Source organism: Musca vetustissima, unplaced genomic scaffold (assembly GCF_032173495.1).
Source record: "Musca vetustissima isolate MV318-11 ecotype Yass unplaced genomic scaffold, APGP_CSIRO_Mvet_v1 utg4636, whole genome shotgun sequence".
In the NCBI taxonomy this organism is placed as follows: Eukaryota; Metazoa; Arthropoda; class Insecta; order Diptera; family Muscidae; genus Musca; species Musca vetustissima.
In genome coordinates, this window is record NW_026882924.1 from 284,215 (window position 1) to 305,221 (window position 21,007).

A 21,007-nucleotide genomic window follows, 5' to 3' on the forward strand; every position below is an offset into this window, starting at 1 on the left:
CATTGAAAAAAGAATTTTAAAAGTCCACGCCTATATTTAGGCATTGAAAAAATGAATTTTTAAAGTCCACGCCTAAATTTAGGCAATACCTATATTTAGGCATTGAAGAAATGAATTTTAAAAGTCCAGGCCTACATTTAGGCATTGAAAAATGAATTTTAAAAGTCCACGCCTATATTTAGGCATTGAAAAAATGAATGTTAAAAGTCCACGCCTATATTTAGGCAATGCCTATATTTAGGCATTGAAAAAATGAATGTTAAAAATCCACGCCTACATTTAGGCATTGAAAAATGAATTTTAAAAGTCCACGCCTATATTTAGGCATTGAAAATTTTGTTTTAAAAGTCCACGCCTACATTTAGGCATTGAAAAATGAATGCTAAAAGTCCACGTCTATATTTAGGCATTGAAAATTTTGTTTAAAAATTCACGCCTCCCTATAGCTGTTAAAAATTTAATTAAAAAACCCACGAACGAACGCCTATTTATGGGCATAATTTAAAAATTCTACGCCTATAAATAGGCCAATCGACGACTAAATCCTTCTTCCCTCACCATTTCAAATCTCTAAAAGTTTTCATAGGTGTTACGTCAATATTTGTAAGGTTCGAGGTGTGACTAAGGAATTTTATTTTCACACCTACACATCCAAATAGTCCACAAAACAGCCAGTTAGTCTCAATTCTTCAATCAACCTGCATTCATTGCTATACTCCCCTACTCACTTAAACCTAGACTCACAAATGCAACCAAGCTGTCAGTCATTTAGCCATCCAGCCAACCAGATAACCAGCCAACCGCGCTGTTTGTTACAACGTGTGTGTGTGTGTCAAAGTCCTTCTGTACACACTTAAGCAATAAACAGGCAATTGTGTCTCATCTTTTTCTCAGTTTGTTATTTTGCGGAAGAAAAAGAAGAAGCGCCTGAACCGAGCTAGCTATCCAACACTTGCAATGCTAGTCTACCAACAACAACAACAGCAGCAGACACAGAAAGTATTATTGGCAAGTGTGTGTTCATGACTGGGCTCAACATGGCTATGAGCTTTTGTTTGGCTGTGTGAGTGCGTGTGTGCATTTATGTTTCCTTTTTCCGTTTAGGACATTGACTTTGGTTGTAGGGGCTCATAAATACACACACATGGGTGTGTATGTGTTTGTGTTGTGTGAATCAAAGTGGTAAATTGTTGATGAAAGAAGAACCAGATTTCTGTTTTATTTTTATTTCATATTTCTTTTTTTCTTCATACATATTTCCTCTGGCACATTCACAGAATATTACATTTTACAATTTTGTTATTTTCATGTTGGTGTTGCTGCTGCTGTTGTTGTTGTTGTCGCCGTTGTTACATTTTCGTTCGTCTTCTGCTTCCTGGCTTGACATTAAATTTTGTTGGTGTTGTTGTTGTTGTTGCAACAACTCGTGTATGATGTTTTGCGTAATAACATTGTAAAGATGTGTTGAATCCGATGATGGTGACGATGATGATTGCTAAAGAGGGTCCGACGAGGCAGTTTTGATATAAAAACCGTTTATTTGAAATGAATTCAATTAATGTCTACATTTTCGGGATGTAATTATAAAAGAAAGGAAATTAACACATACTTTTAGGTGGCAAGAAATGTGGAGTTGAAATTTCACGACATAATTTTAGGGTTTACTGTATATTTATGGAATTTTTTTTGAACAGTAACATGAATTTCCAGAGTTGCAATAGCTAAATTTTTACAAGTTATGTTTAACTGTAGATACATGTCAAAATTTTACATACATTTAGTATGTCCCTAGAAATGCTAAAAAAAATGGTGCAGGGCATACATGTGAAAGCATAGACCTACACATGGACAATATTGCCAATTTTTTAATATTCCATTTTCAAAAAATCGACTTTTTTGTCTTCGTAGTACATCAATGATTTTTGGTACACATATAAAGAAAAATATCCTGACTCCGAATCTGTTCGCGATCAAATTTTTGGTTGATGCGGGCAAAAGTTATCAAGGTTTTAATTAGTGGCATAGGAAAAAAATCTTAAAATTCCGCCGTTTATTATATTGACCAAAAACGTTGATATATGACTTCCTTCGTAAAATATGAATATGCAGATATTATAATAACCGCGAAAAAAGTTGCACATTTATCGAATAGGAGATAAAAAAGATGACTGCCGAAAACAGTCGATATATTGGAAAATAAACAAAAAGGAACCAGTAAGGAAAGTATTAAAGTCGGAGGGAGTCGACTATATGATACCCTTCACCACTATGGGTATATTAAACAGCTGATGATATTTATCTTAATCTTAATCTGAATCTACCTAGATCTATCCATAAACATATCATTCGTTTGTTACAATGGGAAAAAAGTATGTAAATCGACTTCAAACGGGAGCTATATCTAAATCTCAACCGATTTTCACGGAACTTGGCACCAATCATTCTGGACTAAATTTACATTAAATCGGACCAAAATATATATGGGAGCTATATCTAAACCTTGACAGATTTTCACAAAACTTGACCGACATCACTCTAGGCTCGATTCAGTACGTTATTCCAAATTTCGTGTAAATCGAAGGATATATAGGGACTTTGGTGCACCATTTACATGAAATCGGACGAAACTATATATGGGAGCTCTTTCTAAATCTGGACCGATTTTCTCGAAACTTGGCAGACATCACTCTAGGCTCAATTCAGTACGTTATGCCAAATTTCGTGCTAATCGAAAGATATATAGGGACTTCGGTGCACCATTTACATGAAATCGGACGAAACTGTATATGGGAGCTATATCTAAGTTTGGGCCGTTTTTCTCGAAACTTCGCATACATCAATCTAGGCTAGATTCAGTACGTTATGCCAAAAATCGAAGGACATATAGGGACTTTGGTGCACTTTTTACCTTAAATCGGACGAAAATATATATGGGAGCTATGTCTAAATCTGAACCGATTTTCACGAAACTTTGCACACATCATTGTGGACCTAATTCTGAACTCTAGGCCAAATTTCATGCAAATCGAAAGATATATAGGGACTTTGGTGCACCATTTACCTAAAATCGGACGACCTAATTCATTATGCTATACCAAATTTCGTGCAAATCTAAAGATATATAGGCATTTTGGTGCACTATTTACCTTAAATCGGACGAAACTATATATGGGAGCTATATCTAAATCTGAGATAATTTTCTCGAAAATTGGCACACATTATTCTGGAACTAATTCAGTACGCTATGCCAAATTTCGTGTAAATCGAAACATATATAGAGACTTTGGTGCCCCATTTACCTTAAATCGGACGAAAATTTATATAGGAGCTATATTTAAATCTGAACCGATTTTTCCCAATTTCAATAGGGTTCGTCCTTGGGCCAAATAAGTACGCTGTGTTAAATTTCTTTCAAATCGGATCATAAATGCGATCTGTACTTTGTTTACAATTTAACATCTACAGACGGACGGACGTGCATAAATCGACTTAAAAAGTGATTCTATACATATCCTCCAAATGAACCATGTATTTCCTTTTGCCTGATACAAACTTATGCACAAAGACATAACACCCCGTACCACAGTGTGGTGAAGGGTATAATTAATATTTAAAAAAACACGACTGTGATTAGCCTTCGAAATTTTAATTTTTTAAAATCAATCCTTATACAGGCTGTTAAAAATTAATTTTAAAAAACCACGTCTGTAATTAGGCATTGAAAAATTAATTTTAAAAAATCCACGCCTGTGCATAGGCCTTAAAAAATTCACGCCTATATAAAGGCAAAATGGCGGACGATTGAAAAAAGTTTTTTTAAGGAAGGTCTTCACCGATTGGCTTTATCCTAGTTCATACAATAGATATACACTCACAGAGAAACATATACAAATTTTGAATCGATTGGGTTAATAGTTTTTTGAGTTATCGTGTCCGTCATTCGCAAAATCATAGTTTGGAGAAAAACGTGTTTAATGTTTGAGAAGCCCTTCAGCTGTCGCTTGATGCTGACACAATAAATCGACCATACCTTAAAATTTTTTGAGATTTTCGCTTGAATTTTTATAGGAACAATCTTGAATTAGTGAAGGTTCGAATTAAATCAAGACACAATGTTAAAAAAAAAACAGTGAGCGGAGCAGTATAGTCGGACGGGGCCGACCATCGACTCCGAAATACACAAAAATTAAGTTTTCGTTCCACTTCATCCCAATATTATTTCCTGATCATCACCGAAGATTATAGGCGTTGTCCTTGACCATACCTGGATCCTCAAGGAAAATTTCAAAACGATCTGCGCTATATTTCCGTCTTCTAGTGTGGTAATAGGTTACTAAATAATATATGAATACGTAAGCACCTGTAAATATTTAATTGTAACTCCCACATCTAAGTACGTACGACCATATAATTGGTATCAATTTAAAGGCCAACCACTCCTCTTGGATATACAATCAACTTCTCGGGTCTATGTCCTTCAGGGGGAAATATATAGGCAATAGAAAACATATTTTGTAATTATTCACACAAAAGTCAGGGTCCATTTGACTCACTAAATATTGACCGATCCTTATCAAAACAGGCATGCTTATTCTTTGGCCCGATCGCCTTCTCCATGTAAAATTTCTCAATGTTCGCGCCGTAATTGCGGCCTCTTCTGCGACCAGAAACCCCGACAAAAATTTAGTACTTGGTCCATTTCATCCCCTAAATATTAACCGATCTTTACCAAAAACAATAGGAGTCTTCATTGGCCAGAACAAATCCTACATGCAAAATTTCGTTAAGATTGGTCCATAACTGTGGCCTGTATCGTGTTTACAAATTATAATAGACAGACGGACGGACACACATGTATAGATCGACTCAGCTTATATGTGGGTCTAGGACCAATATTTCGCGGCGTTACAAACGTTTGGGGCTGTAGAAAGCTATAATACCCTGACAACATAGTTGTGTAGGGTATAAATATTTCTAAAATCCTGAAGATGGATGTGTTCCTATGGTGGAGGGTATAAAAACTTAGTTGTTTTTTTACTTTAGTTGTTTTTTTTTTAGATTTATATGCGTATATTTTTATATAATTAGAACTAATCAGGGCAGACATATTTTGAAACGATCAAAAAAACAACTCTTCGAAGAAGGCAATGTCGAATAAAAATTTACAAGGGAGTTCTTATCGATTTAAACATTGCAAATTATAATTTATTTTTTAAGTCCCAAATAAGGTTCGATCTTATCGGTCTTCTCCAAAAAAAGTTAAATAATAATTCTTTAAGTTTTAGGATTACGCCAAGAACTTATTACGTAAATAATACTGAGTTTTTTAAGATAATATTAAAAAAATTTTTTTTTTGTTTTTTTTTACGAATCAAAAAAATAGATCAGAATTTAAATTTTGGATGTACAGTATAAACTTGATAATTCGGACCTCGACAATCCGGATTATTCGGTAATCCGGACTGCATTTCACAACCCATTGCGTATCCTATAATCCGGATTGATTGACCTATTTGACTCAAAAATCCGGATCGTAAAGATACGTTACTTTTTATTTTAATAAACAAATCGTTGCAAATTTAATTGAAAATGGTACCTATTTTATTCAAAGTTCATATTTTTGAAATGAATAATTTTCATTTTTAATAAAAACATAAAAATAATTAAATTATCACCAAATTTATATAAATTTAAACCAATTATTAAAACTCGAAAATCCGGAAATCTCGGTAATCCGGATTGGGGTCTGCAATCAATTATCCGGATTAGCGAGTTTTTACTGTATGTTAAGAAAATCAGAACACATTTTCACAATATCTTGACAAAGAAAACCAACCAACCTTTTGTATTGTTTTGTAAAAGCTTTTTATATTTAAAACCTTTTTCAAATGTATTAACAAAAACTGAGAAAAACTTTAGCTTCGATTTTGTCATATCACTTCGAAGTATTTAAATAAATAATTTAGAAATTCACTTCTATATTAGACATATTTAAATGCGATCATATTTGGTAACGTCTTATGGAACACAAGTTTTTATCACAATATAAATTTTAATACTTTTCGAATTTTGAATAATTTCAAAACATGTTTCCTTTTGAAAATCACTTTCTTATCCTTTGTAATCCTTATGAATTATAACTGATTCATGTTTTCAATATTGTTATTTTTTTTCACACATAACTTCTGCATATAATTTCCCGCTTATTATTTTATGTTGCTTCCATTTGTATTTTATATTTTCATTTCTTTTTTGTTTCGTTTTGTTTGTGTTTTAATATTTTGTCGTTGTGCTGCATATAATTTACGACGACGGTGGTACGGATGCGTTCTTTCCGGAGCGCGTTGTTCATTTGAATATTAATGTCGCTGTCACAGCTGTTAAATGCAATATTTTTGCTTTGGCTTCCACGATTTCATTGTCAAGTGCACGGCACAAGGAAGGAGCAGCAGCAGCAGCACAGCAATAACAACAAACATGGAAAAAGCTTTAAAGGTGTCATGGATTGAAATGAAAGCTATAAGGGATGTAATAGTCAAGACACGAATCGTCAGAGGGGGCATTGTTGGTGGTGTCAACACTACTTTGGGAGAGTAGTGTGTTCAAGAACCCAGTAGAGAGAATTTTTATTGAGTTGTAGTAGTTAATCATATGAGGTATAGGTGGCGCAAAATCAAAATATTCAGTCTTGGATGTTTTTTAATATTCCAGGGATTTTTATAACTATTATATTAATCGCCAATAATTATAGGCGTTGAGTTTTAGAATTATTTTTTAAGGTCTAGCCGAAGTCTTGGATTTTTAAAAAAATATTTTTAAAGGACTAGCAAGATGTAGGGTGGCGTAGGGGGTGATAGATACCAAGCAACGGCTCTGATTGGCTTTAACATGACCAGGCTTATATTGGTCCCTCTTTCATCTCAATTGTGGACACTGACCTCCCCGCGGTGTCACCTGGGGTAGCTATTTTCATCACCGTTGAAATAGTGAGCTAATATGTGCCGCGAGTTCACCCATAACGACTATAAAAAAATGGGTTGAGGCGTCGGGTTAGTTACCCACACTTGGAAAACCCCTCCTACCATGAAAAAGCAAAGAAAAAGAAATCCAAACCCCCTAATGTTGACGACCCCCGCAAACGTATAAAGGACCACGATCTGTGAATCTGCACTTGGAATGTGGGCACCTTATACAGCACAGGTGCAGTTTTCGCTTTGGCGGATGTACTCAAGAAGTACAAAGCCGATATAATTGCCTTATAGGTAATGCGATGGAAAGGGACAGGCGTAAGTCAATCAGACGATTATGTCCTGTATGAAACGAGACATGAATTTGGCTGCGGATTTATGGTTAATAGGAGAATAAAAGACCTCGTTTCCATACTCACTCCAGTAGATGGGCGAATTGCTATAATCCGCATAAAAGCGAAGTTCTTCTACATCAGTCTTATTTGCGCCCATGCTCCGACCGAAGACAAAGATGAGCAGACCAAAGACATATTTTACGAGCGCCTAACAGTATATGACCGCTGCCCTGGCCGTGACATTCAAATTCTGCTAGGAGATTTTATTGCAAAAATCGGAAGGAAAAAATATCTTTGGCCTCACCGTCGGAAAATTCAGCCTTCATGAAGAAACATCCGACGACGGCATGAGGTTGATTGACTTCGCGGCAGCAAAAAACATGGTAGTTAGCAGCATCAGATTCAAGCATCCCGATATACACAAGGCCACCTTGATCAAACAACGAGAATTCAATTTGATTATGTTGTGATATATGGAAGGCATTCATCCAGTGTTTTAGACGTCCGATCGATCCGAGGAGCGAATATCGATTCGGACCACAACCTTGTAGCTGCCAAGGTTCGCACTCTTAATGTTGCAGCAAAGATGCGATCTACCACACGGTAACTCGACGTCGAAAAACTGCAAACACAACTGGTTGCCAAGGCCTACTCCGCTCAACTTACCCAGCTGCTTGACGATAGCACTTCTTGTTCGATAATAGTGGCAAAGAATTGTCCAATCCCTATATACTGCTTCAAAAGCAACACTTGGGTGCCAAAAACCACCACCAAGGAGCCCATGGTACGGTACGGAGTGTCGCAATGCTACTGATCTGAAAAACGCAGTGTATAGAGCAACCCTGCAGACAGTGGCAACACGTAATGTGACGAAGAATTATCGGGAGAAAAGGAGAGAGAGGAGAAACGTGTTTTCAGAAAGAAGAAAGAAAACGTGAGCAAATCGAGTCAGATGCTGGTCAGGAGCATGCACCAGCTGATTAGTACAATTTGGCTAGAGGAACGCATGCCCAATGATTGGAACCTCAGCATCCTACCAACGGGTAAAACACCAAACCGAAGGCTTCGGCGCAGGCACATCCTCCTGTAGAGATAAAGAAGGAAACCTGTTGACCGATACAGACAGCGTGCTGAGGATCTGGAAGGAGCATTTTGAAATACTTTTGGTATCAAATAGTAGCAGTGAAGTGGATACCCCAGAGGCTCAGCATCCTGTGACCCGTGCACAAAAAATGAGACAAGATATGTGCCAAATATAGAGGAATAAGTCTCCTTTCCATCGCATAAAAAGTTCTGTGTGAACGACTGAAGCCAATTGTCAATAACATTATTGTACCATACAAATGCGGCTTCAGACCTGGCAAGTCCACCATTGACCAGATTTTCACTCTGCGGCAAATCCTGGAAAAGACCCATATCGACACATAGCACATATTCGTCGACTATAAAGCATTCCTGCAAAATGAATACGGATATGCACGATAACTTTAAGTGGCACAAGGATAAGGTCGAATGAGGATTCAGACGGTTTGTCTTGTGATCTTTTTAACATCCTGCTGGAATAGGTCATACAAGAGGCAAAGTTGAACAGAAATGACACTCTGTACACCAAACAACACATGTTACTCGCCTACGCCGATGACATCGACATAATGGGTCGAAAATTGCGAGCGGTAACAGACACCTTTGAACAAATTGAAAAGGAGTCTGCCAGAGTGAGTCTGGCATTAAACGGCGAGAAAACCAAGCTGATGGTATCAACGCGCAAGACGTCCAGTAGTCTCGGACCAACTGTGGAACTTGAGAACTACAGCTCCGAGGTAGTTAAGGATTTTATATACCTTGGTACCGCCATAAATAAAACGAATGACATCAGTTTTGAACTTCGATGAAGGAAACAGTTTAGAAACAAGGCCACACTCTACAAGACGCTGATACTACCCGAGCTGTTATATGGATCTGAAGCATGGGTACTTGCAAAAGCAGATGAGGCAGTTCTGGGGGTGTTTGAAAAACAAAACAAACAAAAAAAATTCTGTGAAAGATCTACGGGTGAATATCGGCGTCGAATGAACCACGAGCTTTACAATTTATACGCGAACATTGACATAGTCAGTCGTATTGAGCTGCAGCGACTACGATAGTTAGGCCATGCGAATTAATGAGAATGTCAAAACTCAAAAGGCATATAAAAGCGAGCCTACTGATGGTTCCCGTAGAAGGGGAAGGCCAGGAATCAGATGGAACGACCTAGTAAAAAACATCTTGGACGTGGTCTTTCAAATTGGCGGAGATGCGCACAAGAGCGACGCACTTGGAAATCTTATAGCCCAATATGCCTGATGAGTAGCTTAACCAACGGCGAAACGCGTCGCATAATGGTGGGTACGTAGGTTCTTCTCCTGGCTTTCCTTTTCATTGCAAAACTTAGATCATCAAGCTCGACTCGAAAGAGTATAAATAACCACTTAAAATTACTTTCAAATGATCAATGCCCTTACAAGGCAAAATTCAAATAACAAAAATTAACTTCAGCCGAGCACGGCTAGGGCTCGAACCCAGGTCCTCAGAGCAACACAGATTTTGCCAAGACCGCTTAACGTTCTGAGCCATCAACACTTCCAAAACGGTTGCGCAAAAACATGTGTATACCAGGAAGCAATTGTAGGTGTGTGGGTTAATTATCCATCGCTACAACAAAAATCTGCTTTGAAAAGGACTATTCCTAGAATGAAGACAAATGTCGAACTTTGACAAATTTGAATTTAATTCGCATATGCATGTTTCGCATCAGGGCGGAATAAATACAAGTTATCAACGTACGACATTTGTAAAGCCACATAGCCCAATATGCCTGATGAGCCGCTTAACCAACGGCGAAACGCGTCGCATAATGGTGGGTACGTAGGTTCTTCTCCTGGCTTTCCTTTTCATTGCAAAACTTAGATAATCAAGCTCGACTCGAAAGAGTATAAATAACCACTTAAAATAGGCGTGGTTTTTAAAAAAATTTTTTTTTTCAATTATATAGACGTGGATTTTAATATTTTCTAATATATAGAAATCCTTTTCCTCTCGTAATAATTGATCTTTCAATGCAAAGTTTTTAAAAAATATTTTTTTTCAATTATCATATCACATAAACATATCATTATGAAAATGTCTAATTGCTATTTGAATCTCTTAAAAATGTTCTCTATTTTTTTAATTTTCAAATAAAATCAGCATGATAAAAGCATGCTGATGAAATGTGTGTTATTGTTTTTGTTATTATTGTTGTTGTCTATATCAACCTGCCGGAAGAAGAACATGGTTCATTTGTTTGTAAACATTGGAAATGCAAAGCTAAACAAACTATGGACGGCCCATAAATATGGATTTTTGTCCAACAGCTCTTTAGACACCTTGCAACCACATTTAGACAAATTATAACAAATGTTAGTGGCCAATAATAACGCACACACAACCACAAGGCACTGCAGGGGGTCGAACTGTTCGTGGTTAAGGTTTTGATTTAGTTGGAAAATTAGAATAGTTTGGAAGATGGTGAAGAGTGGGGTGAGAGAATGTCACCATATGCCCTGTGGACACACAGTTAGGCCAGGGTAGGCCTGCTGTGAGCTCCAATAAGTTTAATGATATGAAACCTCCTTGCTATGGTCCACACTAGGAGGGACAAACACAATTTTAAGGTAAGTTTTGTAGAAAGGAATACACTGATGTCACCAACAATGCATCGGGGTTTACACACCACCGAGATTCGAATTATTCTATATGGTGGATTGAATCTCAAAAATAATGTGTCATTGTAGACTTAAAATATTTATTTTCAACATCGATACTTTAATTTGAAAATTTATATCTGAGCAGAGGACCGGATCCCATAAAGAAGAAAAATTGCAATTTCCCTTTAGCTGTTATTCACATGTTCGTTATATTTTAATATTCGATTATCCCAAAATGTAATTAATGAAAAATGTGTGTGTGTTTGTGTCTGTCTTGTTACTATGCATATAGTTTAAATCTAAATTGTATCTGACTGCATTTGTCATTTCAACGCTTCAAAACTAAATTTGATGCTAAACATTTTAAAAGTTTTCTGATTCTCTCACATTTGATTTGCTGTGATTGCAGTCAGCCGACAAGCCAGTCGTGATTGACAACTGAGTTATTCAATATTAAACATGTGTGTAGAACATAACTTATTAGGGTGTAACGAAAATTTGTTGTTCAGAATATTTCAGAGAAAATATAATAGTTTAGTGAAATTACATCTAGAATCAGACAGTACAGATATAGCAGAGAATTAAAACAAGTGAAAAAAGCGTTGAGTTTGGCCGGACCGAACAGAGGATACCCTTGCAATGCAAATATAGGGAACATACAAAAAAGTGGATTTATATCGATAATTCTACAAAACGATTTATGTAAACCATTATGTACACCAAATACAAATATCAGCAATTTTGAATGGGGATTTTTCCTAAAATCTGAAAACGCGGAAAACGTTGACTGATACAGATAACGCATGACAGAGTATAAAATTCTCAAACTACTGCAATTTAGATTGCAAAGTCATATAACTTTGCTATGCTTTAAGAGTGAATAATATTGATTACATAGTGTAGGAATTAGCGAATATTTGGGGTTATCATTATATTAGGTGGGGAAAAATCCATTAAAAAATCCAAATAAAATCGAAGAAATAGGAGAGATTAATCGAAGAAATAGCAGTCGTAACATCGTCCAGGACCTAAAAATCGACTACAAAGCTGGATTCACAATGAAGCTCGATGTTTGGGTGCCACGCCTCAATTAACAGCAAAAATAGGATGGATCGAATTTTCATCTGCGTAGCCTTGGAATGAGGTAGACCCATTTCTTAAACGGATGGTGACAGGAGATTAGAAATGGAACACATACGATAACTCTGTGCGAAAACGATCGTGGTTAAAGAGCGGTAAAGCACCTAAAACGGCGCCCACACCAGGATTAACGTCCAGGAAGCATCTGCTATGTATTTGGTGGGACTGGAAGCGGATTATTTATTATGATTTGCTTCCATATGGCCAAACGCTAAATTCTGATCTCTACTGTCAACAACTGGTCCGTTTGAAGATAGCAATTGACCAGAAACGGCTAGAATTCGCCAATACGAGAGGTATTGTGTTCCACCAGGACATCGCTAGGCCACACACATCTACAGTGAAACTTCGGGAGCTTACTTGGGAAGTTTTAATGCATCCGCGATACAGTCCGGACTTGACACCGATTATCATATTTTTCTTGCATTGCAAAATTTCTCTAATGATAAAAAAATTGGTATATAGGGAGGATTTTGAAAATCGTCTACTAGAGGCATTACTACTATGAGAGAGGCATTATGAAGTTACCTTTAAAATGGCAATTTATCATACAACAAAACGGTGCATATTTGGCCCATATCGGACATTCCGAAGCCTGTTAAATAAAGTCCTATAGTTCATATAAAAATAATGTATTTCTTTTCCTCCAAATTAATATAATGACCGATATATGTCAATTTCGAACCAAATATTTTAGTTTTGTATCTCAATTCTTTGCTTCAGAAGCTATCATTATATGGAGGAGATGCCTAAATGCTGGCCGATACATTTCATTATCGTCAGGTTCGAGTTTTTTTATCACGATATTCATAGAAGGCGGAAGGATTACAACATGTAGCTAAATCGTCTTAGAATTCCATACTTTGTAGGGTAAAGCCTGACTATTTCGTGTAACGACTATCCCCCATACTATGGTAGAATACGCTTATATGGGACCAACCCCAACACACGCAACAAATCAGATAACTATTTTAATATAAACAAGTGAAAAAGCGTTAAGTTCGACCGGGCCGAACTTTGGATACCCTCCACCATAGATATACTGACAGGTACTTGAAATGAAAATGTAGGGAAAATACCAAAAAGTGGACCTATACCGACCATAACGTGAACCATGTTCCAGAAAATTTTGATTTCATCCAATCTGTGCCTATCTTGTTATTTCTTCCAAACTTAGTTCAGGTTCGAAGATGTGGACTATCGGTCCACTCCTTCTGATACCTCCCACACAGGGGCTAGGCCTAAATGCGGGTTATTGTTCATGTATAGTTCATTATCGAACCTTACGTTCTAGCTTTATCTCGATATCCTCCGCAGGTTAAATGATTACGACAGACTCTTAGAACCAAACACAAAACGCGGAACAAATCAGATAACTATTTTAATATAAAAAAGGGGGTTATATGGGGACTACCCCTAAAGAGGGGTGAATATTAATAATTTTTGGTAGGGAGATTTGTTACCATATACGACTACAAAATACCAAATTTCAGCGAATTCGGTTAAAAACGCACTCAAAAACCTCAAAATATCAAAAATTGGGGGTACCCTTATATGGGGGCTATCCAATAAAGAATTGACCTATATTTATAATTTTCTGTGGAGAGTTTTGCTACCCAATAATAACTGAAATTATTAAATTACAGTCAATTCCGGTCAAAACCCCCCAATAACTGGAAATTGTGAGGTACCCTTATATGGGGGCTAACAGAAAAAGTGGACCTATATTTATAATTTTTAGTGGTAAAATTTGGTGCCCAATAAGAACCCCATGTACCAAAATTTCAGCGAATTCGGTTGAAAACGTACTCAAGAACCCCAAAATACCGAAAATTGGAGGGTACTGTTATATGGCAGCTATGCCTAAACGTGGACCGATATATCCCATCTTCGAACTTGGCCTGCCTGCAGACAAAAGACGACTCTATGCAAAATTTCAGCTCCCTATCTCAATTCCTTAAGAAGATAGCGTGATTACAACAGACGGACAGACGGACGGACATGGCTAGATCGCCTTAGAATTTTACCCTGATCAAGAATATATATATATATATATATACTTTATAGGGTCGGAAATGGATATTTCGATGAGTTACAAACGGAATGACAAAATTAATATACCCTCCATACTATGGTGGAGGGTATAAAAAGGGGGTTATATGGGGACTACCCCTAAAGAGGGGTGAATATTAATAATTTTTGGTAGGGAGATTTATTACCAAATACGACTACAAATTACCAAATTACAGCGAGTTCGGTTAAAAACGCGCGCAAGAACCCCAAAAAACCGAAAATTGGGGGTACCCTTATATGGTGGCTACCCGAAAAAATCGACCTATATTTATAATTTTTAGTGGAAAAATTTGGTACCCAATAAGCAATCAATGCGGTTGAAAAACGCGCTCAAGAAAAAACAGACAGGCGGATAGACGGGCATGCTTAAATCGTCATAGAATTTTACGCTGATCAAGAATATATATACTTTGTAGGGTCGGAAATGATTAGTTCGATGAGTTACAAACGAAAAAAGGAAACTAATATACCCTCCATACTATGGTTGAGGGTATATATTAAAAAAGGAATATCAAAGTCAAATATGAGGTTGGACACCATTCTCATTTATTCTTTTGCATTAAACAATGCCACCTTATCATGCCAAGCCTGAAATTCTCGTATGTATCGCCACCTTAAGGTCAGAGAGTCTTTGTTCTCAAAACACACGAATTATAGCTCTACAAGGGAAGACCAGAAAGTCTTTCAATAGAAGGCATATATAAGCTTCGATTAAGGCTCTGATAGCGATTATTTAAAAATCTAACAGCGTTATAGAATTTAAAAAAAAATCTATACCTCAGTAGTCATTGAAAAATAATTGCATGATAAATTCTGACTCTAATAGTCCTAGAAAAGTCAGAATTATTCTTCGAAAAACCCTCTTCAGTAGTAATCCAAAAATAAAGTTTTTAAAAACGTCCAGGATATGGTTGTGAGCAAATATTCTTTAATGTTGGAGAGATATAGGAAGTCCTAATAATTATTGGCTCTTTTCGATCCACCCTAATGTACATAGTTTAAATTGAGATTTCAAACATACTTTGTGTCTGTCTGTGTGTGTGTGTGTCACTGACAGTTTTTAAAATTAAAATTAGTTCAGTTCTTTGTTCAGTTTTTGGGGAAAAAGTGAATTCGAAAAGTGCAATTTTGTTGACATGTAAATGAATATTGACAACGGCCTTCGGCATTACAAAGTGATGGCCATCAATGTTGTTAACATGTGGTTACAACAACAATTATGGACAACAACTGAATACAAAGATAATTGGGTAGAATGGACTTCAGTACGAAATAACAATACCTCTTAGTTTTCTATAAGAAGAGCAATTGAAGGCAAAATTCCTCCAATAGGAGGACCTGTTGGTCTGTTATAAAAATGATAGCCAAGATGATGATTCTTATAGAAGGAGATCGATTGGTCTTCTATGAAGAAACCTTTTAATCTTCTATAAGAAGACCAGTTGGTCTTCTATAAAAAAATAACATTCCGATAAATAAATACCTATTGAACCTATATGTCTATATGAAGACAAATGCTCCACCATAGCAATAAAGCTATAAGAGAACTTGTTGTTTTTCCATGCAGGAGGAGATCCGCTAGAAGTTCTATAAAATCTTATATTGTTTTGTCTCATAATAAGACTCATTGATAATCCATAATAAGACTCAACAAGGAGATCGAGAGGAGATTGGTCTCCTATATTGTATATTTTGACTTCGCCCTATATGTAAAGATTCCGCTTAATTTATGGTACTTTAAAGGTCCTTGCCTCTGTTTCACATATCACAGTGGATTCATGTTAGCATTTTGGAGAGGATTACAGACCTTCAGTCAAAATTAATATATGTCCATTTGTTAATATTTCCCCTATATTAAGTTTTCTCCACATTATATGTATTTTGAAGGTCCTAGCCGCCGAGGTGGCGTAGGGGATGATAGATACCAAGCAACGGCTTTAACATGGCGAAGTCCAGGCTTATCTTGGTCCCTTTTTCATCTCAATTGTGGAAACTCGCCTCCCCGTGGTACCACCACCTGGGGTAGCTATTTTTGTGCCGCGAGCTCACCCATAAGAACTATAAAAAAAATTGGTTGAGACGTCGGGTTAGTTGCCCACACTCGGAAAAAAACCGAACCTACTATGAAAAAGCAAGGAAAAATCATATTTTCAATCTGCCAAATACTGGAAAAAACCCACGAAAACACATCGACACATTCCACCTATTTGTCGACTATAAGGCTACATTTGACAGCCCTATCCGTTCAGAGGTGTTTAAAGCCATGTCTGCGTTTGGTATTCCGGCAAAATTAACACGGATATGCAGGATAACTTTAACTGGCACAAGATCAGCAGTTAAAGTCGGGAAGGACCTCTCGGAGCCCTTTAATACAGAACGAGGATTCAGACAAGGTGACAGTTTGTCGTGTGACCTTTTATACATCCTGCTGGAAAAGGTCATACGAGAGGCAAAAGTAAACAGAAATGGCACTCTGTACACCAAACAACACATGTTACTCGCCTACGCCGATAACATCGACATAATGGGTCGAACACTGAGAGCGGTAACAGCCACCTTTGAACAAATTGAGAAGGAGATTGCCAAAATGGGTCTGGCAGTGAACGGAACGAGAAGACCAAGCTTATGGTATCAATGCGCAAGACGTCCTTGGTACCTCCATAAACAAAACGAATGACATCAGTTTTGAAATTCGGAGAAGGATAGTGATGGCCAACAGATGCTACTATGGTCTGTGCAAACAACTCAAAAGCAAGGCCACCTCCCGCCAGACCAAACTCAGCCTCTCTACAAGACGCTGATACTACCCGTGCTATTATATGGATCGGAAGCATGGGTACTTGCGTAAGCAGATGAGGCAGCTCTTGGAGTGTTTGGGGGAAAAATTATCCGAAAGATCTATGGGCCGATCTGCGTGGACGGTGAATATCGCCGTCGAATGAACCATGAGTTGTACCAGCTATTCTCGGACATCGACTTTGTTAGACGTATTGAGCTGCAGGGACTACGTTGGCTAGGTCATGTTGTGAGAATGGATGAAGATGCCCCAGCCCAGAAGGCATATAAAAGCGAACCAGCTGATGGTTCACGCAGAAGGGGAAGGCCACGAGGAGGACAACTTTGCTGAATATGGTCTTTTAAATTGGAAAAACTGCGCAAAAGACCGACGCGACTGGAAATCTTTTTTAAGCTCGGCTTATGGAATGAAAGTTCTGTCACATGCCATCTAAGTAAGTAAGTAGCCGCCGTATTTGTAGACGCATGACGACATATTTCTATATATGTCCATGTCTTCGATTCCTTCTAGGAGAAGATTCACATTTCAACACAGCCTTCATAGACGAATTTATACAATTTTGACAACAAATCAAAGACGAATGGGAAGGTTAATGACCAATTACACTGTGAGACAAAATCAAGGTCATGGCCTAGAAGGAAAATTCTGGAAAATATTTATTGGATATGAAAGGTGTGTATATGAAAACCTCAGAAGGAAAAATTCTCCATAGTCAAAGCTCGGAAATATGGAATTATGAAATTATATTTATAAGGTTAGGAGAATGGATTTTTGTAGCTCGCTAAAAAATGGGATCGATTGGTTACGAGATACACCTTGTGAGGCCTTAAAAAATCTACGCCCTGTAAAGCCTTCAAAAATATTCTTTAAAAAATCTACGCCCTGTAAGGCCTTCAAAAATATTCTTTAAAAATCCTACGCCCTGTAAGGCCTTCAAAAATATTCTTTAAAAATCCTACGCCCTGTAAGGCCTTCAAAAATATTCTTTAAAAAATCTACGCCCTGTATGGCCTTCAAAAATATTCTTTAAAAAATCTACGCCCTGTAAGGCCTTCAAAAATATTCTTTAAAAAATCTACGCCCTGTAAGGCCTTCAAAAATATTCTTTAAAAAATCTACGCCCTGTAAGGCACTCAAAAATATTCGTTAAAAAATCTACGCCTTCTGAGGCCTTAAAAAATATTCTTTAAAAAATCTACGCCTTCTGAGGCCTTAAAAAATCTACGCCTTCTGAGGCCTTAAAAAATATTCTTTAAAAATCTACGCCTTCTGAGGCCTTAAAAAATATTCTTTAAAAAATCTACGCCTTCTGAGGCCTTAAAAAATATTCTTTAAAAAATCTACGCCTTCTGAGGCCTTAAAAAATATTCTTTAAAAAATCTACGCCTTCTGAGGCCTTAAAAAATATTCTTTAAAAAATCTACGCCTTCTGAGGCCTTAAAAAATATTCTTTAAAAAATCTACGCCTTCTGAGGCCTTAAAAAATATTCTTTAAAAAATCTACGCCTTCTGAGGCCTTAAAAAATATTCTTTAAAAAATCTACGCCTTCTGAGGTCTTAAAAATTTTCTTTAAAAAATCGAAGCTTTCGTAGGCCTTAGAAAATTATTCTTAAAAAAATCTATGTCTTCGTAATTAATCTATGACCTATAAAAAGTCATCCACATACGGAACATTTAGATAGGCTTTCTATATTATTCTATAAACATAATAAATTCCATAGGCGGATTGCTAGAATAATGCCTTCTATATTTTCCATACACATAAGAGTTTTTATAAACCATCCTTCCAATGTGTAGGGCTTGACGTCTACTATATAAGGGCATTCTTGTTGATTTTTTTATCAATATATTTATTTTTCGCAAATAGTTCTCTTTCTGCTATTAGAATATATGCAGATTTTTCTTATAAACTATTTTTCTTAAAACTTACCCCGACTGCCATTGGTGTTATTCAGCTTTTTATTTGATTTCAATTCTGTTAATGACATTTCTATGGTATCGGCATGTGTTTGGAGATTGTTCTTGGTCTATGGAAAAAAAATAAGAAAAAATATGATAAAAAAGGAAAAGAAAAAAGAGCAAATAAAAATGAACATCCATCATAAGTTCCAAGAAGAAGAAGATGAGGAAAAAAACTTTCCACCATTTCTGCTGCTGCTTACCTTTTCAATATCATTCATCATGGCTGAACTAACTTTTGGCATTTGTTCACTTTTACCAATGGCATTGACAATCAATTTCAAATCGTCACGACGATCCTGTGAAGGAAGAGAACAGTAAAAACAATAAATAGAAAAATAATAAAGATTCGATGGAAGAAAAATGATAAAAAAAACTAGATTCTCATTGCAAAACAAAACAAAAAACATGGACAGTTGTCAAACAAAACCAAACCAGATAAGTGATGTCGATGAAAGAAAAAAGTGAAATTAAATAGAAAAAAGTTTGTTCATAGATAAAGTTTATAAAAACAAAGTGGACGACTTCACGAACAGAAAAAGAACACACACAGTGTTAGAAACAAACAAACAAATAACATTGACAGTGACAGGAACAGGAACAGAAAAAAATTGAAATGCCACAAATAATTGACAATTGATGAAGTAATAGGGACTATGGTGATTTAAAAATATGTCTTTGATGTTGATAATAAAATAAGTGGGATATAATTAATTTTAATATAGGTCCAATATTTCATACTCTCCAATATGAGGAGGGCATTTCAAAGATGTAATAACTTGGGTTGGAAAAAATTGGCTAGGACCATCACCATGCTAAACATGGTGCGAGATCTTCATAACAGGGTTATGCGAAAACATTGGCCAATAGTAAAAACATTCTGCCAGGAGATATTTTATGTTCTGAAAATGAAATTCCTATGTAGAACCATACTGATTAGGCAATGAGGCTACAACCATTAAAATACCTAAAAATCTGGGGCACATATATACGGTGGCAATGCTAAGACATGAACCTATTTTAATAATTTTTTTACGAAGACGTAGTTCATATTCTAAGAAGACGAAACCGGATATAAAATTCCCCAAATTTGATAGACCAATTTTTAAAGTATTCTGTGCCTTTGCTATACCCTAGGCTTTGAAAAACATTATTTAAACCAGTAAGGAAAGTTCCAAAGTAGGACGGTGCCGACTATATGATACCCTTCACCACTTTGGGTGCATGCAAGACATGTTAATATCTACCATATCCTGTAGATAGAATGGTCATAGAATCTTTGGAGGACCATTTCCAGTTTTTAGGGGGTTTGAACAGATTTTTCATAGAATTGGCTGTAATTTGGTATTTTGAGTTCTTAATAGGTACCAAATCTCTCCAAAAAAATTATGAATATAGGTCCATTTTTTCGGATAGCCCCCATAGAAGGGTACCCCCAATTTTCGGTATTTTGGGGCTCTTGAGCGCGTTTTTCAACCGAATTTGCTGCAATTTGGCATTTTGTAGTCGTATATGGTAACAAATCTCTCTACCAAAAATTATTAATATTCGCTCCCTTTTTTGGGGTAGTCCCCATATAACCCCCTTTTTATATTAAAATAGTTATCTGATTTGTTCCGCATTTTGAGTTTGGTTCTAAGACTCTATTGTAATCATTTCACCTGCGGAGGATAGCGAGATAAAAAGTTAGAACGTTAGGTTCGATAATGAAATATAGCTGCTGTTAGACCTATTCCCATCTTCGAATTTGAATTATCAATTAAAAATTTCTGAAACTTGTATCATGGTTTACATAATCCGTTTTTAGACATGTCGGTATAGACCCACTTTTTGGTATGTTCCCTATATTTTCATTTCTAGTACCTGTCAGTATATCTATGGTTCGGCACAGCCGAACTTAACGTCTTTTCACTTTTTTTTTTGTAATAACTATATTCAATTTAACACCTTCTGCCAAATTTGGTGTAACCACCCTCTACATAAAATCAAACGAAACAAACCTTATCAAG

General features: G+C 36.5%; 1 protein-coding gene across 1 annotated transcript in view; it reads right to left on the reverse strand.

The window, feature by feature from the left end:
- Positions 1 to 21,007, reverse strand: part of LOC133329652 (dystrophin, isoforms A/C/F/G/H-like) — a 412,707-nt gene that overhangs the window by 283,787 nt on the left and 107,913 nt on the right. Inside the window, exons 11-12 of the mRNA XM_061538128.1 lie at positions 19,202 to 19,297; positions 18,970 to 19,066 (exon numbers count right to left, since the gene is read on the reverse strand). Of these exons, the coding sequence (XP_061394112.1) occupies positions 18,970 to 19,066; positions 19,202 to 19,297 (193 nt within the window). The remainder of the gene's footprint in view (positions 1 to 18,969; positions 19,067 to 19,201; positions 19,298 to 21,007) is intronic.